Here is an 18,664-nt window from a genome sequence, read left to right on the forward strand (position 1 = left end):
CTTTTCACTTGAATGCCCCCTGGCAACACTTTAAATACTTCCAAAAATTAAAAGGTGAAATTAAGTAATTAAACAACTCTGACATTTGAGAACTGAACATTGGCATTCAGCATAAGAAACACGATCCTAGCTGTAAAATGCCAGATCAACGCTTCTTTGTAATGGTTTAAATTCATCCCCAGTGGAGCTTCATTATAATCAATGGATATAATCTTTAGCTTGTGTACTGTTGAGTTTCATATCTGTGCCCTCTTGATACTCTGACTCCCCTCCCAATGTAGACTCTTCTTCACTGACCTCAAGGAGAGTCCTCAAGCTGCAACACATGGCTTTTAGCAATTCCTCTTAAGACTGCAATTCAAACGGTCTTTCCCTTTACAACACAAAGGTCTTACTCTCTGTCATACATATAACAGGAGGAACAAAATTAGTTTTAGTAATTTATTTAGATATAAATACCTTTGAATCCTGTTTTATTAAATGTTAAGTAAGGGATCAATCCACCGCACTAAATTTAAACTTGAGTTGTGCGTAAAAATATGTCTGTCCTGGCTTGTTTTAGATTTGCTTTACACTACAGGGCTTATAATTTTTATTACTTTTGTGGCATTTGCTTTGTCTCAGTAGAGAGAGAGATTGTTTAAAGTGTGGGGGTAGAAGAAATATAATGATTATTATGCCATGAAAAGGATACCAAAGCAATTAATTGTGAATGATGTTTTAATACCCATGCAAAAAAAATGAAAATATAAACTCATTTCTATGCCACAAAGTATTATCAAAAGACAATGATTTTTACCCCAATCTTAAGCACATGTAAGGTTGTGCACCAGCAACTCATACCATTCCTATAACAGGTAAGATCATTTCTGCTTTGAAGACATAGCACTTTTGAAGGATTAATAACAGAAGACAGTAGATTTAAACAGTATTTATAAAGGAGCAGTAAGACAACAAAGAGCAAAGTCTTCTTGTACCTAAGTGCAGTGTGACTCAATCTCTTTGGAACTGGCAGAAATATTCACGGCAATATTCAGTATAAAGAAATCTACATCTCCTCAGCATATGTTAAAAATATTAATCTGCTTACTGATGAGCTCCTATGCACTAACAGAGAACAACTAAGTTTAGTAAATCTAAAACTAGACTGAAATGCCTCCAAAAGATCAATCCCAGCAACACTTCTGCCTTCTCACCCCTACAACCTTATACTGAAGAAGGTCTAACAGTATCACTTCAAGTCACCAGCTCTTCAGAGAACCCTGAAATAGCATTTGTGGTGGTTCTACATAATATGGGAAAAGGTTCAAGTCTCAGATAATGAGAAATCAGATTCAGTTCATGCAAATAAATAAGATACCCCAGAGCATCCATCCCACAGAAGTAGGCTGGAAGACTTCCCCTGGCTCCTTTCCTAACCACACAGATGGGAATGCCTGCAATCTCCCCTGTGAGTGTTAGACAGGAAGCCCCAAGGTAAGAAAAGGCTGAGGGAGCAATCTGAAAGTCAAACACTGAGGCCAAAGTCCATCCTCAGTTTTACAATTACTTTCAGGGAGTTAAAACAGGTTTTACAACATCACATGTTATTCTTACAACTTCCTAGATGTACATGATGATTTCCAATGACGACTTTGGAGATGAGACCCCAACTTCAGCACTGACCTGAATACATACAACAGTCTGTGTTGGTTCATTAACTGAAGAGCTTACAAACACATTTCAAACAGAAAAACATCTGGTCTGAAAAACACCAGGAGATGGAGATTCTGCCAGTTGTGTCTTCTTCTAATGGTTCATCACTGTCAAAATGCACTCTTTATTTCCAAGCTGAACTAAGCTGATTTACTTCTAGAACACTGCTGCTCCCTCTGCCCATCTACAATGGACAAAGACCACCAGTGCTTTCTCATGGAGTGAGTGAGGATCAGCAGCCAAGTGCTCTCTCACTCTTTACTTTGAAAGGTTAAATAGTCTGATTATACTGTGATCCCACAGCAGCTACTCCATTTGCTTCAACTCTTAGTAAGAGGAACACAGCTGAAATAAATCAAGTGAAAACAGACCAACTAAATCTTGAATTCTTTACCCTTGATGTAAATGCAAAGTGTTACAGGGCAAACTGCTATTGCCTCAGGTACAGCTATTACAATTGTAGATGAAGAGAATTTTACCCTCCAGCATGTTTCACAGGAGAGAGTTTAAAACAAAGCAAATGTAGTCCTGAGATGTGTATACAAAATTCCAGCATCAAAGCAAAGGTCAGCCAGAATCTTTATACCAAAGTGTAATGTAAAGTCTGACACTTCAGAATGTGTCAGGGCTGAAGATGAAGCCTGGGAAAGAGAAGAGGACAGATGAAATGCTGAACTACCACCTTAAACCACACTTCAGGTATTAAATACAGACAGATTATAGCCCCAACCTGGCTGAGCAAACTCACATTTCCACATTCAGGCGGCAGGAGAAGAGGTTAACTCTCTGGGACCAAGGAGAGAACCTTGGAAGCTTCTACCATCACAGTACACAACACAGCAGACCTGAGCAGGAGAACTAGTAGGGCAAATAATAATAACATTCACATATGAAAGTCATAAAACAGAAACTTATTCAGTGCAGCACATGAGGCACTCCTCACCTAACGACACTCTGCTAATGGCTTGTACTGCCACATGACAAATCCGGCTGTTTCAACAACTGAACTCCACCACACACAGATCTCAGGTACCAGGGCAACCAGCCCAGCTGGTGCCATGGTCTAGGTAGCTAAGAGGAAAGGCAGAAGAACAAGCATTTTACAAAAATCCAAGAAATTACTTCAAAAATGTGCTTTCAAAATGCATTTTTAAAAATACATTCTAAAATTACTTATTTCTTACTTACAACTTGATTAAATTAATTTCGCCCACAGTTCTCAGGCAAGAGCAAGATCATTTACTAGAAGACCTACAAGTACTGCTAAGTTTCACTGATTCCTTTCTTGGAAAGGTGACACATTATGCTGGAAATACCATTTTCTTCACTGCTCTGTGTAACAAATGTCCAGTGCTGACTGGGATCCCAAGGGGCAGACCAACAGTCACCACTAAGTGCTCCCAGTGACGAAACTCAAGAAACACAGTACCCAGCAGATGGCTTTTAGAACAAAGGAAATTAACGTGATGCCAAACTAGTTTAAGATCAAAGACACTTTAATGGTACAGGAAGTATTACAGGCTTAGAGGATCAGCATCCCAATTTATTTTGAAATATATTGCACATTTTTTCTAGCATTAGAAACTCCCCTGAGATTCTCAATTACATGGGAATTCAACAGAGCATTCTCTCTTTGAAGGGTCCCTATCAGACCAAATTCTAGTTAATTTAAAAAAATTACTTCAAAAAAGACTCACTGTATTGCTTTTGCCCTGCACCTTTGAAACTTCCATTCAAACACAGGTTGCCAAGTACTCAGAAGAGCGAAACCACCTTCAACTACTATGAAACACATAAAATGAACCAAATATAACAACAAATGTAACATTTGCTCAGATTGGCTCTAATTACAGTACTCTTACCTGCTACAGCTGTGACACAACAGATGAAGTATCTGCTGACAGAAACATCATTATTATGTTGATGGTTCTTCTAATCAGAGTACAGTCAACATGAGGAGAACCCTCCCCCACACTGTAGTTATTTGAGAAGTGACTGTAGAACTTACAGATTTTAAAAACTAATGCAAGATCAAATCTGAATCTTGGAAAGTTTGGCAAGAATTACAGCAGTGTCCATCAAGTACTTTCCATTCAGCCTGGTTTCTAACTACACAGCAAGTGGTGGGGTATAGGGTGTTGTGGTTTTTTTTGGGTTTTTTTAGACTTAAACCTTAAATGAGTGACACAATTAGAATATGCAGAGATTTTCAGAGAAACCTTTCTATATAAATAATCTCTCCATAACCTATCTTGTTACTTACATGTTTTTTATTGTTTCTTGACTGATACCTGCTATATCAGCAGTCCCAGAAAACAAGTTATTTTGTTTATCCACCTTTACCTTAGTTTCAAAATCAGAAACATATCTTTTCTTGAAATGGTAAGGTATCAATTAGTTGTTCCAGTGCTCAGATCTGCTGTCCAAAGAGCCCCAGTGTTCTGGCTTTCAACAAGCACCAATAAATGACCTGTATTGCAGGTGTGAGCAGTGCTGTGTTATGACACAGGCAGGGTGCAGTAACTGTTTATACTAAATAAGAAAAGTTTGGCATTTACATCAACTAGTGGAAAGTTTCCAACATTTGGAAAAGAATTATCTTTTGTAAAGTAAGTGATTCTTACGTTTGCACATGCCTGTTATAATTACCTGAGTAAACCGCTATTTCAATTAATATTTACTTGAACAAACAACTGCAGCTACTACTTTGCATAATATAATATTAATTCACAAATTCTAGAGTAATTTCAAAAGCCTAAATTTTAAAAGGTCTTCCTGCGATGGAAATATTGAGGCTTTTAGCACAATTCCTTGAAGTTGGTATTTAAAGCCAATCCTTTATCCACAGAAGATAATTTAGCTGTTCAAAACCAAAAATTTAGAAATAATTACTTGGTTATTGTGATATGCAAATTAAATTTACAAAATGTTTCATGCTCCTTAAAAAAGAACATGACTACTTAGGCCTTTAAGATTTTTTTTTTTAACGAGGCTTGAATTTTCTACTTTTCTGGTATGGGCTAACGTTGTAATTTTGATAATGTCTCTCTTTACCTGAGGAAATGTGCTAAACTAGAACAGTACTGAACAGCAACTTATGAGCCACTGATGCCAAATTAATTTTTGCAAAAGGAGGATGGTAACTGGGAATGTTTTCTTAGCAATCACTGTTCTTCCATATGCATAAACATGACCAAATCACATGTGTGCACACATGTGCTAGCAGCAGGGTAGCGCACCCAGGCAACATTAGAATCTGGGCTTTAAAAATCATACCATTTGTTTTCACATCAGAAATGCAAACTTACAGATAAGCTAGTTACATTCTCTGGGTGGTTGTTTAGCTACATCTTGGTGAGTATTCTGCACCATATACTATTCTTACACTCCTGATTCTCCAGAGAAAATCTTTTATGTGGCACATATGGGTCCACCCAGAAGAACAAACAATGAGCTTAAAACACCATCACTGATGTGACTAATTGCATCTACCATTTTATATGGTTCTTGTTTCTAGTTTACTTTCTTTCCAAACCCTTCTTATTGTTAAACGGTCAGAACACACAAAGAGACAGATTTAGTGCCTCCTCGGCAATTTATATAACTGACTGCAACTCTGTTGTTGCAGTGAATCATGATTTATTTGTCTTGCAATGCAGCACATAACCTTTTAAATGCTGGGGAAAAAAATGCCAGTGCCTCTTTAAAGTTTATATATGACTGCCCACCACCATTTCTCATGAATGGGGTTTTGAGAGACAAATGATAAAAACAAGCTGCAAATTCCACCCACCTACTCCCGGCCATTTCCTGTGTTCATCACTCACAAGTACTGTATTTACAGAAAAGCACCTCACCCAGGGACCAAGGCAGTCTTTCAGTCCTTTCATTTCCTCCTGAGCAGGAATATTTTTCTTAAATTAGCAGTAGGAATTCTCTGCTAAATGCAACAGAGGATAATAGTGAACTCCCCCAACCCTGTACTGGTGCCACCTCAAACACATTGGGTGACATTACAGGCTGACTGTAGGAGGTTATTTAGTGGTATCTCCACTCCAAAACTGTGACCCCAAGGCCTGTCTGTGGCTTTTTTCATACCCTGTTCTTCATTCCTTCTTCTGCACTTATTTACATTACCTTTAAAAAAGTTTAATGTAACACATACATCCTCCTCATCATTCGGTTGTGCCCATCTCCATGGTAAATGAACATCCAATGACTCACTGCTGTCCACCAGAGCCTGAACTAAGACAGTCAAAAGCCTTCAGCACCTTTAATTATGAGAGTGATAATGAGAGAGAAAAGATTGTTTACTTTGAATGGAACAGGAGCAGCTCCAATTAATGCAAACGGGACCAGCTCACTGAAAAGCTATTTATCCAAAATGCACACCAAGAAGTATTTGGATAGTTCTGAGTACATTATAATTCAATTTTAAAAATTTAGGAGGGAGAACTCAGACAGCAGACAAAGTTCATTCTCCCTTAGATGGTGACTATGGCATTAGCAGTCCATGCAGTAGGTTGTAACCCTCTCATGCCACTTTTCACTGCCAGACCTTAGAGTCACCTCTAAAGGGGTGCTTCTCAAAACTGCCGTGGTTTACAGAAGGAAACCAGGACTGCAGAGATTCACTCTTGCTTATGGCCTGTTCCCTGATCTCAAACAAGCCTTCCAAACCCTAATCTGGTGTTCCAGTCCCTAACGTGTGCCCAGATGTTTAATAAACAAGCAGAACATTGTTTTGCACAGTAAATATGCCTGCAAGTTGCACAAATTACAAATGCAGACTTCAGTGTAATGTTCTCTGGAAATATACACCAAAATCTATTTTAAAAATTTGAGAAGGTTCTAGCATTATCCATGGCATAGATCACAACAGAAATTATGGCAACTGATCACAAATGAGGATCTTGAGTAAGACTGCAAAATGAAACATTGATCAATTAATACATGAAAAGAGGAGTAGAATTTACAAAATAAATTTTGAGTAATATAGAACAGAGGTAACAAGAACTCAGCTGTGTCAGTGAACCTCTCCTTTATCACCTAGGGCAAAATTACAAGTCCCTTTTTTACCAGACTGTGATATTGTTCTAAAATGCAAATAACTGCTTAGAGGAAAAAATTTCCCTTAGCCATCCTGAATTTTGCACATTAATACAGAAATAAATATTGAGGATTTTATTTCAAACATTTCCATTTGGGATGGATTTTGATAGTAAAACCATTTAATGGGGATTTGTTGCTATGCTTGTAAGGCAGCAGCATGTTTAGAATATTTAATTAGCCAAAGAAGGTTGTTAGACTGAGTGCACTATTCATCTTCTACGTTCTGAAGAAAACCCAAAAGCTATAATTTAAGAAGCCACAGAAAAGTACATTTACAGACACTACATGCTTCTGAAAGTTGCTGTTGCAAGAAATGATAAATAAATACAACTTTGACCAAAACCTAAGGAAAGTATACCTGTGTCAAAACATCAACATCTGAAATTGTAGAAAAGAGAGCAACTTTCATCCACTAGTGGCATGGGGAAAAGTCAAAAAACCCTATACTGGGCAAACAAATAAGAGTCAAACAAATACCTTCCCCAATTCACAGAAAAAAGCATGTTGCTCTATAAAACAAAAAGCATTCATTGCATACTGTCACATTAAAGTACATTAAAGCACATTAAAGCAAAGGGTCAATGGGTCAAAGCAAGTTCTTATGAAAACAAGTAATTTTACTTTATCATGCTAATTTCCATCTCTATCCTTCTGCGTTTTGGGAAGTATTATGTGGAAGGTACCAGCAGAAACAAAAAAGCTTCCCCAAAAGCTTCCAAAAACAGCTAATTGACACAACTACATTATTACCAATGAAAAAATTTTTTTAAAATTTTAAGATTAGAAACCAATTTCTGGGTTGGGGAAAATGGGAACCAAACCATGCCCCTCATGTAGAATGCAAATTCAGCAAAATCAATACTTAAGTTTCAAAGAACAACTCCTACTTCATAGTATTCAAATGTACAGTATCACAAATTCAAATTGCATCAACCAGCTCCACTGCTTTAAGTTAAAGAGCTGTCAGCTCCCTAAGAAAAGCTATCAAATTGAAAAACAAAAATACCCTCCCATTTAGCTATATTTCACTCTAGTTGATCAAACTTCCACTTTGTACAAGCACAGTCCCTAAGAAGCCACTTATGCTACTGTCATTTTTGCTTAATAATAATTTTGGCTAATCTAAACAGTGTTATCAAAACCCAGTGAAAGATAAGAATGGGTTTGCTGACCCAGTATTTACGATACATTATATAAAGTAAGGTGCTATATACAAATTGGTAATCAGGTGTCCTAATACACAAGAAAAATGCAACATGTAATAAAATAATAAAACAAAACATATGTCATCTTCTGGCTCCTCCTGCACATCCAGGAGTGCAGTGGAGGAGTGGAAAAGTGAGTTTTTCTCAGGGGAAAGTAAATATTAGCATATATGATGACTTGAGCATAATAAGTTCAGAGGAAACACAGTTCATCATCATCATTATTAGTCAAATAAATAAATGATCATCCATAATCTTACCCAGTTCTGGGGGCAGCACAGTAAGACGATTTCCCTGGATATGCAGTTCCTTAAGCTGGGTGAGCTCACCAATTTCTTTAGGCAGTGATACCAGGTCATTGTCTCTAAGACTCAGCTAAGAGCAAATATAAATTCAGTCAGAACAATTTTCAGTTACCATAAAGCAGCCCAAAAGAGAGCTCTACTCCCTCTATCCCCAACATTCTCCTGAATGCTCAATTCTTCCAATTTATTTACAAGTGTCTTCTGGTAAACAAGAAACAGTTCCAGGTGTAGTGGTCTATTCCTGCAAACCTACCCTACTACTCCTCAAATTGACTGGATTCCATTCCTACAAGTGTTGCAAAAGTGAATTGATTTTCCAAGAATTTAGATAAATTACTTACTATCTGCAACTTTGTGAGCTTCCCAATATCTGGCGGCAGCATTTCAAAATCGTTGTCACTTAGATAGAGTGCACGAAGGGTGGCTGCAAATTAAATAGCAATATATAAACAGGGTGGCATATAACCCAACCATTTGAGGTCTAATCAATAAAAAGGAGTCAGGTTTGATTAATAACCCTGACTTGGTGAAAAGCCTTTGACATACCCAGGGCTCACAATAATAACAAGCAGGTCAAACTTAGATTTACTGGCTTATTATATTGTTGGTGAGTTCAGGAAAACATCTATATTCAAAAGGACTAGCACAATTAACAATTTCTGCAACAGTAGACTCTGGCAGAATCTGGCATATAGCCTGAATGCTCAGATATGAGAATACAGTCATTACTCTTTATTACCCCTGATTCTTATTTATTACATCAATTTGCATCCTAAACAGACATTAAAAAATTTCTGAGTTTTTTTCAAGAAATATACACCTATATTAAGCTCTATAGAAACCACACTGGGAAAGAGATCTGAAATGAAATACAGAAGAAGCCAATGGTATAATTTGTAATTTCCATGCCAAGTCTCAATGAAATTAATCAAAAAAAGATGACCCAGCACAACTATGCAGCTTGCTATTACTGAACAAGCATATATGACAGTTGGAAAAAGGAATTAAAATGGAGACTCACAAAGAACTGTCAGGTGCAGCAGGAGAGAAGGTGGTCAGATCAGCAAAACCTCTCCTTCCCACCAGAGGAGATCCCATTTGTCTTACGTAGTTCACTCCTCCTCTTCTCGTTTCACTAAATGTGACCATTTTTAATAATGCTGACTTAAAGATTTCCCTGTGCCAGGTTACAATCACAACATCCCTCAGAGAGCAGCACTCCTGCTCTCCCCTTGCCTGTCACTTTGATGCTGAATGCACTGATCCTGAAGCCACTTCAGCATAGTACACGGAAAAGCAGAATCGCTGAAATCCAGAAAGTGCCAGAATTCAAGTTGCTTAGGCAACCATAATGCAGCCCTTTTGCACATATGCATTACAATACCTTTCTGTCAACCCTCTGGGTATGTATTTTTAACATATGCAAAGGTCAGCTTAGCTCTACCATTCCTCTGCCAAGCTTTGTAACCTTAGCATATGTTTTAACGTACTGGACACCTCAACACCCACATGCTGTTAAAACTATTTTAGCAATGAACTATAAAGAATGCATTCTTTTTCAGAGTTAACAAACAACAGTTGCATTGCAAAATGGTTTACTTTCCCCTGAGGCTTGCAACCCTCCACGACATTTTAATTGAGTATGGGACCCGAGGAAATATTACTCAGAAGAAAACTAATATACCATTACTAAGCAAGTCTACTCGTGTCCAAAGGTGTCAGATGACAGTATATCAGTGATAAATATTGCCATGCTATGCAGAAATATTCAAGATATATTAAAAGAAAAACAAATATTAGGAAAAAATTTGTATTTGTATTTTGGTCTGCATCAAATAAATTTCAACTGCAAAGAGCAACGCACCATATCCTGAAGATTTGTAGAGTTTTTAGAAAAGTTTCTTACTCAGATAGAAGAAGTTTCCTGGTAGCGAATTTTCATTTAAATTGTTGTAAGTCAAGTCAAGAACTTCTAGCGCTGGTAGAGAGCCAAATCCCCTTGGCAAGGTGTTTAACCTGTTCATGCTGTAAGTAAAGGGAAAAAAAGAATATGACATCAGTATTCACTTCACCTAACAGGAATAATATGGGTCACAAGGGTTTTGTGTGGTTTTTTTCCTTTTTTTTTCCTTAAAAAATTTAATATATGCCAAGATTTCCTCTTGTTTTGAAAAGGCTTTCATGCTCCAAGATACTGAGCAAGTCTTTTGCAATGCAGACCTTTTTATAACCTCTCATTCCCATAAATATACTCAAAACTTATGCACTCTCAAGGGATCCTGTGTGTTATGCCAATCAGCAGCCACACCCAAAACATGAAGCACAAGGGAGAGGTGTCACAACGCCATGCTCAGCTTTAACAGCATTCCATGGAGAAAGCTGGTCCTTGCTGGATGACTTCTACCTAAACTAAAAATTACCCTTTTGCACATCATGTTGACCATTTTTCATTCTGCCATGTAGTTCTTCACCGTGATGCCAAATACAAAGGGGAACACCTCAACTCCACAGTATTTATGTTCGTTTATAACTGCTGCTCAAACCTCTTCCTAAGAACAGCAAATCAGTGTCACTACAGAACTCTTGCATGAAGTAAATAAAATGTCAGTCCTGTGACTAATGAAGCTTAATCTAAATACAGCTCAATCAGCCAGTCTTCAGAGGGCTTAGGACAGCAGTTCCCACTGGTAACAGACAGAACAACATGAAGACATGTAACAGAAGGAAGAAATTTCTCTGATAACCTGGACCAGACAAGGTAGAGAAAGGTATCTTTTCTCTGAGTCCAAGAGCTTGAACAGGATGATCCAGATACTCTCTAGAGATGCAGCAACAATGAAGGCGGGCACATGGCTGGAGATATCTTCACAGAATCTAATGTGTATGAGCTGTTCATGTATGGCTGTTTATCACATGAACAGGAAAAAGCTATCTACCAGCTTCTTATTCATACTGTCCCTATTGCATGTACAGCAAATATATACCTGGTGTGTATGGATCTGGCTTCAGTTGTCACCCAGGTTTGAAAGCAGAACAGAGAAGAGAGGCATCTTCAGAAAGAGCCTGTACAGGTAGCTACAGTCAAGAACAGGATTTTTTTTTATGTGAAGACTGGAAACAAACATGACCTTTCAGACGCTGTCCCTAAACATACTCTGATTTTGATTCTCTTTTGATGCAGAAATGATAAGCAACAGTCAGCTGAAGTCAAGAGGAGATGTTACGTGAATGTATGAATATCTGACACTTGAAACTACAAAAACTCTATTCAAAGTACTGACAGAGTTGCACAACCAAAAATAAGAAAGACCTCATAAGCATGTGAGCAAGGTCAGCAGAAGAACATACCTAATTTTTTCACAAACTCAGGAAATAACCTCACCTTTCCTTCCCCCTTTTGCATAAGCCAGCCCCAACAAAACGAGAACCTGTAGAGATCAGCTCTCTGTAGCTAAATCTAGACAAAATCCTTTTTCCTCCTCATTCCCAGTAAGTCCCATTATGGGCATACAAGTCATATTGCTGCTGTAGTATTAGCAATTAAAACACAGAAGAGCATTCTCCACTATTGCTACTGCAGAACTGTCACTGTTTTAAAAACTGGTCTTTATATAAAACAGGACTAAAGAAAGCAGCTTGTTTTCCACTCCTGAAAAGGGATTTTTACCAAGCTGCCCTAACGGTCTTGCCTTTTGCAAGGAAGGAGGAGAAAGGGAAAGAATGCTCTCCCTACTGACAAGAGGCAGAATGGTATCTATTCTTTGGCAGGGACAGAGAACCAGCTCAAAGTTGCTGCCCAGCACTATTCATCCCTGAAGAAGTTCAAACACTGAGCTTGTGCCTCACCTACCTTCCAAATGTTACATTTGAAGCTTTCTGTGCAGCAGTACACCTATTCTCTTTCCACACCACTTGACCCTTCCATGCCAAAGCCCTCCCAAAAATAATCTCTGCTCTTATTCAAGCCCCTCTCCCCTAAGGGGCTCTTCTGAAGCCCTGTAACACGCACACTGCAGATGACAAGAGGATTTCTAGGCTGTCTCCTGAAAAACCTACCAGAGCAAAAAAGTTTCCTTGTCACTGACTCTGAGGATGTCCAAAGCAGAACCCATTTCACAAAGCTAAGACTGGGTGGTAAATCCTGTGCCTGGAAGACCATGTGTAAGGAGGGGATTAAGATGAAAGAGTGTTTAAGATTTTAGGCCACATGATACATGAAGATGGCAAATGTGGTTACAGACCTGAATGTCTGTTGTTCCAAACACCAAGTGGTCTTTTGCATGACATTTTTTTCATTAATGCAGACTAGCATTTGACTACATTAACAATGGTTGGTGCTTGAATCCATAGGAAGTGCACAGTTTCTTCCTTCATATACTGCAACACTTCCGTATGCCATTCCAAAAATATGGCTCTAACCCCCAAAAATACAAAGAATCAGGATTCTTAATTAATATTTGCTCTGAAAAGCAATTCAGAGGTTGAAACAGATATTAAGGACAGCTAGAGATCTTCTGTGACCAAAAAAAAAGACCAGGGAAGACAGACTATCATTAAAATGTCTATTGGCATTCCAACAGTTCAAGATGCAATTCAATTATCAGCACTTCATTGAAGTATCTAAAGCAGAATAGACAGAGCTTAGCCAAAATCACCTGGTATTTGGAAGAGTAAAAAATGGTCAGTTTAAGGTGTTCAGAAGTTGAATTTATAAAAATCAAACATTCTTTCTATGAGAAGACTATAATGCTAAAGCTGAGGCCTACCACTGCTTTCCTCCATAGTTACACTTTAATATGCCCATTTGATTTTAAGAAGGTCTTATGCTTCACATTTGTTTTCTTAATAATTCAAGAAAGCCCTCTGCAACTGTAGTTATTATAAAGTATCACCAGCTTTACCATAATATAGAATCTGAACACTTAATATAAACACCTCTGGCACAAATTCAGTCAATACCAGCTCTTTGATCTAAATGCACATCACACCTAATATGTGCTGCTTCTTTTACAGGTTTAATACAAACTGAAATGTCTATAAACACAGATCAAACATTTGGAACTGAAGCCCTAAATTAACATGGATTTTTTTTAAATCAGAACAGGAAATAGAGCTTGATTGTTATGCAGTAACCACAGAATTAAGAGGCAGTTGCTACAGAAGTAAATTCAGTAATTGTTCAGTTTAACTAGAGTATTTGATGAATATGAGTTGCCTTAAATGATTATCAGTATACCAGAATAAGTGCTTGATCATTTACATTTCTATTTATCCAGGACATTAACTGAACACTCTGAAGCTGTAATTCCCAGGTTAGCCTCAAACCCACTTTCAATAACAAACTTTACTATCCAAAAATAAGAAGGTACAGGTTCATTTGGGATGACATTTGATAGCACCTCTATTACAGCAAAGTTTTGCATTAAGATACGCACCCAAGGTTCAGGTGTTTGAGCTTCTGAAGGCTGCTTATCTGTGTAGGCAGCTCCTCAATCTGGTTGTTGAAAAAGTTGAGCACTTCTATATTTCTCAGGTCTGCGATGTTTGCTGGCACAGCTGTGGAAAGTTTTCACAGTGAGAGACTGCAATTAGGGCAAACTACCCAGACTACAGATGCTTCACCAGCACCTGGTGTTTGCACTGTTTGTACAGTGGCTGCAGCACAGAAAGCATCCCATTATTCCAATAAAAGCAAAGTTTATATCCAAAAAGCCTCCTATCTGGAACCTGTTCTCATTGCTGAGAGCACTCATTTTGTACTCTTCAAAAATTACTACCAGAACCATAAGATATTTTGACTAACAAAGACCACTGCAGAGAGAGAGAGAGAGGAGACAAGTGCTCTTACAGACTAAGAGAAGCAGGCTGTCCTCTCAATTCATGTAGCACACAGAGGTCTCAAAAGAGCAGACCCTGAGAGACTTGGATCATGACATTATCCGAGTGGAGAAAACATTAATGATACAAGTAGCTACACCAACACAGCAGTTGTACTAAAGGTCCTTAACAACAAACATAAAATAATCACTCATTTTTAGCTATGGCCCAATTTGCTTACTGCTTAAACAATTTAGTTTCCAAATTCTTGGTCATTTAAGAGATGACAAAATTAAAAAAAAAAAAAAAGTTAGCCCTAAAAGAACTGTTTAGCCAAGCCCATTTTCAGTTACCTCCCATGAGTGATAAACTGACTGATCAATACACATACATGGCTACACTGGATTACCAAAAGATCAATAGCTGGTTGTTACTACCTAGAAACATGAACTAAAAGGCAGAAACACGATATCAACGACTGTGCTAATGAGGTTAAAAAAAAAGCTATTCAGATTTGCATCTCTTCTCCCCTTACACTGAGTGAGATTTAAGCAGCCCAGCTGAGGTGTAAAGGAGGTTGGCAAGTCACCTGCACTGAAGCTTGCACCTGTGCTCAATATTCACCTCGGTTCAGTCTAAACTTTGCATCAGGAATCCACAAACTGCTCATCTAAATAATTAGAAGGTTTTATGAGGCCATGATTTTTTTTTTTATTTGTTGGTATGAGGCAATCTCAGTCTTAAAATGGAGTCAATAATGTTTACAAAGCGGAACATTGCAGTATGTCACATTTACTAGATTATAAGTCTAATTACAATGTGAACAATAATGGGATCCCTAACAAAGACTCTAATTACACTACATAAATATTACTGTTGAGAGCCATATTCATTGCAGGAGGTTTTTAGCAGACTTTATATAAAAGTCATTAAGGCAAATCTGAGCATTTAGAAGACCTCCCTTAGAGGTATTTTCCTACTTGTCCTTACTTATCTGTCATTCAATGATAGTGAGAATTATGTGTGTTCACAAACTAAAGGGTATTTCACTACTACTGTTATTCTAAATTATTCCCTAACAGAAGTTAACTGAGGATTTTAATTGGCACCATTCAGCTGTTTCCAGCCTCAATATTTCACCAGAAAAGTAATTACCAGTATTAAAATATTTTCCTTTCAGATATTAGACTTCATAATTTGACTTTGATGAGATGCAACAGACAGGCAAATCATGTTTCTGATCTTCTCAGATATCACATTTATGAAGACTAAGAATCAGAAGTACTAGAAAATACAGGTTTTAGTTTAATCAAAGCTTTAATAATAGAAAGACAATTTAGATATAACACTGTCTCATGATATATCTGTTTAATGCCCACATACTGTATTTCATGTTGTGAATGACACTTAGGATACTTTATATCATTGTTTTCTTCAAGATATACTAAAAACTGCATTGGTAAGCAGGCTGAGATGAGAAAAATGCTAAATATTTAGCAAAGGATTTAAATGAAATGCTTTTGTGTCTTACCCTGTTAAATCAAAATGAAAAGCCCCAATACACAACTGTACTTTTTGGTTTGGATGGAATGCCTGGAGGTATTTTGTGAGAAGGAAGAACAGAAGAGTAGGTCAATGCCAGGCTTGTGGTAGGGAAGGGAGGACTTTTTCCTGTAATTTAATTCCAGTTTATTTTCTGGTTCAACAATTCAAATTAATTTTTAATATAAATAAATGCTCTCTTGTATTCAACAAAAATCAGAAGACTGAATTTAACTCCTGTACTGATCTTGTAGCTAACCTGCACAGGATCAGTAGCTTCGGGTCTAAAGACCACTGGTGGTGAAGCAAGGCTGACTAGGCATATCATGCTCTCTGTTTTGAACTTCACATGACCCGACTACCATTCCACTACTATGTTGCAAAACTCTTCCCCGATAGATTTGGCAGCCTGCTGACTGCCAAATCCCGAGACATTCATGTTCTGGCAGTGCAGAATTCCACGCGAGTCTCCTTCTCACGATGAGCTGTGAGAGTGAACTGTCAGCATCCTGGTTCTCTTCACCCACGTGTTTACAGTACGATCCGCAGTGTCTTAACAACTCTCCTGAGACCATCTGCTGCCCAGTGTCATTAACAACTCCCCCTCAGCAAACACTAGGAAAATTTGGCAGCCCAGTGCCTTTGCGTTCTCCTGCGAAGCTTCAGTCACATCATGAAGCCCCATTCATATGAAGTCTCGCTTCACAAGACCAGGAACAGCTTCCCCTTGTTCAATACTGGAAACTGCATACAGTGATTCACTATGACAGCTGTAGACTTCACCTTGATTTCAAGGGTTGGTTGACAGTGAAAGACAGGGTCTATAGGCTGCCCACAAGGATTCAGAAGACTTTGGTCATGTTTCTGGAAATAAGGATTGACAACTTGTTATACTTCAAAGTATTTATGCTCTTTTTGTCCTGAAGTTGGTGGCAATTCTTTAGGCACTAAAACAATCAAGCTCTCATTAAGTTTACTTGAGGCAAATTATTATATTTTATTCCTATACAAACAGCAGCTGTTTAAAAGTTAACAAAATTATTTACAAAATACATGTAAGAAGGATTAAATGCTACTCTTCAATGACTATGTCACTCCACACTTAGAGTATCCTGGATCTGAGCCTTAACTCTCTTTCAGCATTGAGAACCAGAAGCCAACACAGACATGATCTTTATTCGAGGTCTGATGCTGCCCTCAATTGGAGAGAGTAGGTGCTGGGTTAGAAGGACCTTTCATCCAGGACATCTGCATCCTGCAGAGAAACTCACTAAAGACATCCAGATCAGTGACAGCAGCCTGGAATCACATGTCTCAGATGCAACCCTTTCCCATAAAGCAGGAAGTCAAGAGGTTCTCACACCACTACCTAGAACTGACATGCAAATCCAGCTCCTTTTCTGTACCCAATATCTGACTACAGATGAAGAGCACAGAAAAGAAAAGAAGAAAACTAAGTCCATTACTTTCCCTCTAGTTCCACTCAGTAACTCTTTCACCATTCACACAGGTCTCAATACAATTACTCCTGTGGTGGCAGGGCCGCTCACACAGCCTGAAAATGCACAGACTTCAAAAAGTCATTATTTCTGAAAATGGTCACCGAGATTATTTCTCTTAAACATCTGTGAAGCCCTGGGAAACAACAGCAATCCTCACAACTTTGAAAGTAAACAAACTCAAGTGTTTGCGAACTTAAGTCTCCACTTCCTTTTACCTAAAAGATGAAACCTAGATGAAATCTGCTTTTTTTTGGTTTGTTTAGTAAGGACACTAAATTAAACATTTCTGAAGACAGTCTCAGTAAAAAAGATCTGTATCAAAATTTCCTTTACAGTTCAAAATGAAAATGAAGAACATTTTAGATAAGGAGCTTCACATGAAAAAAACTAGAGGAGTCAATAAACTACCCAACTGAATAAGTGAAATGATTTAGTAAAAATGTAAGCCTCCATGAGAAGAACACACAGTATGTAAACTGCATTAAACATTTCAGTTCATTTAACCCTTAACACTGAATATTCAAAATAAACATTGTCCCAGTGCTGCCTGGAAAATGCTATCTGTAATACCTGATTATGCATAAAATTGTGCATGAATAGGCTTGCAATCTCCTCAATAAATATCACCCAAAGGCTAAAGTTTTGGAGGCAAAACCTCCAACTGAAATCAATGTTTTTTGAAGCAGACATCACGAGAAATAACAATGTTAAGTTTTTTAAGTAAGATTAATTCCTTTGGCAGTCACATCCTTGAAATGTGATTAGCTGCAGAATCCCTAGCTTTTTCAGAATGTTTCTTTACTTAATGAAGTAATTTTGTAGTACCTAGGAACATGATGTTCAGTAGTATTCCAAACCTTTACAGGTTCTAAGGGAATATTTATCCAAAAGAGCTATTAAAATAGCAGTACCTGACAGAAGAGAGATTTATGCAACTAAGCCAGTTTCTCATTAAACTGTTCCCCTGGAAAGCTGGCAAGAGTCATACAGGGTTAAGAGAACTCAATACAGACCTTTCAGAGTCCAATCAGTCCATTGTGGATCCCAAGCAGAGATTTCTTGCCAAGAGCATGAACCCACTTTTTAATACTGAAGTAAAAGCTGAGGGCTCTACAATATAATAAACCCAGTTCTGTGGACCTGCTAATCCAGTTAGCATCAACAGGATGCTTTCATGAGTAAGGATCCCTTAGTGTAAAGGTCATAAAGACATGAAATGTTACTCACATTTCATGGGGGAGGAAGAATTTAGAATACTAAATATATAATGCATTTTGTGCATCCAATATAACTGTACTCACAGAGCTAGAGTCATGTTTAGATTAATTTGACAAGGGTTCTGTTATACAGAAAGAGAAGCAATCAGCTTCACCAAAATGAAAGAGGAATTAGCAGAGGGAGAACACAACAGTTTTCATTTTAAATATTCATAGGCATGCTGATATCATATTTGGCAGCTAACTGGAGAGAATCCTGATCCCAACTG

General features: G+C 37.8%; 1 protein-coding gene across 1 annotated transcript in view; it reads right to left on the bottom strand.

Annotated features, from left to right (window-relative positions):
- Window positions 1-18,664, bottom strand: part of RSU1 (Ras suppressor protein 1) — a 102,110-nt gene that overhangs the window by 66,521 nt on the left and 16,925 nt on the right. The window contains exons 4-7 of the mRNA XM_084211534.1: window positions 13,753-13,873; window positions 10,224-10,342; window positions 8,659-8,741; window positions 8,273-8,387 (exon numbers count right to left, since the gene is read on the bottom strand). Coding sequence (XP_084067660.1) covers window positions 8,273-8,387; window positions 8,659-8,741; window positions 10,224-10,342; window positions 13,753-13,873 — 438 coding nt within the window. The remainder of the gene's footprint in view (window positions 1-8,272; window positions 8,388-8,658; window positions 8,742-10,223; window positions 10,343-13,752; window positions 13,874-18,664) is intronic.

The sequence above is a fragment of the Fringilla coelebs genome, assembly GCF_963513975.1.
Source record: "Fringilla coelebs genome assembly, chromosome: 1".
NCBI lineage: Eukaryota > Metazoa > Chordata > Aves > Passeriformes > Fringillidae > Fringilla > Fringilla coelebs.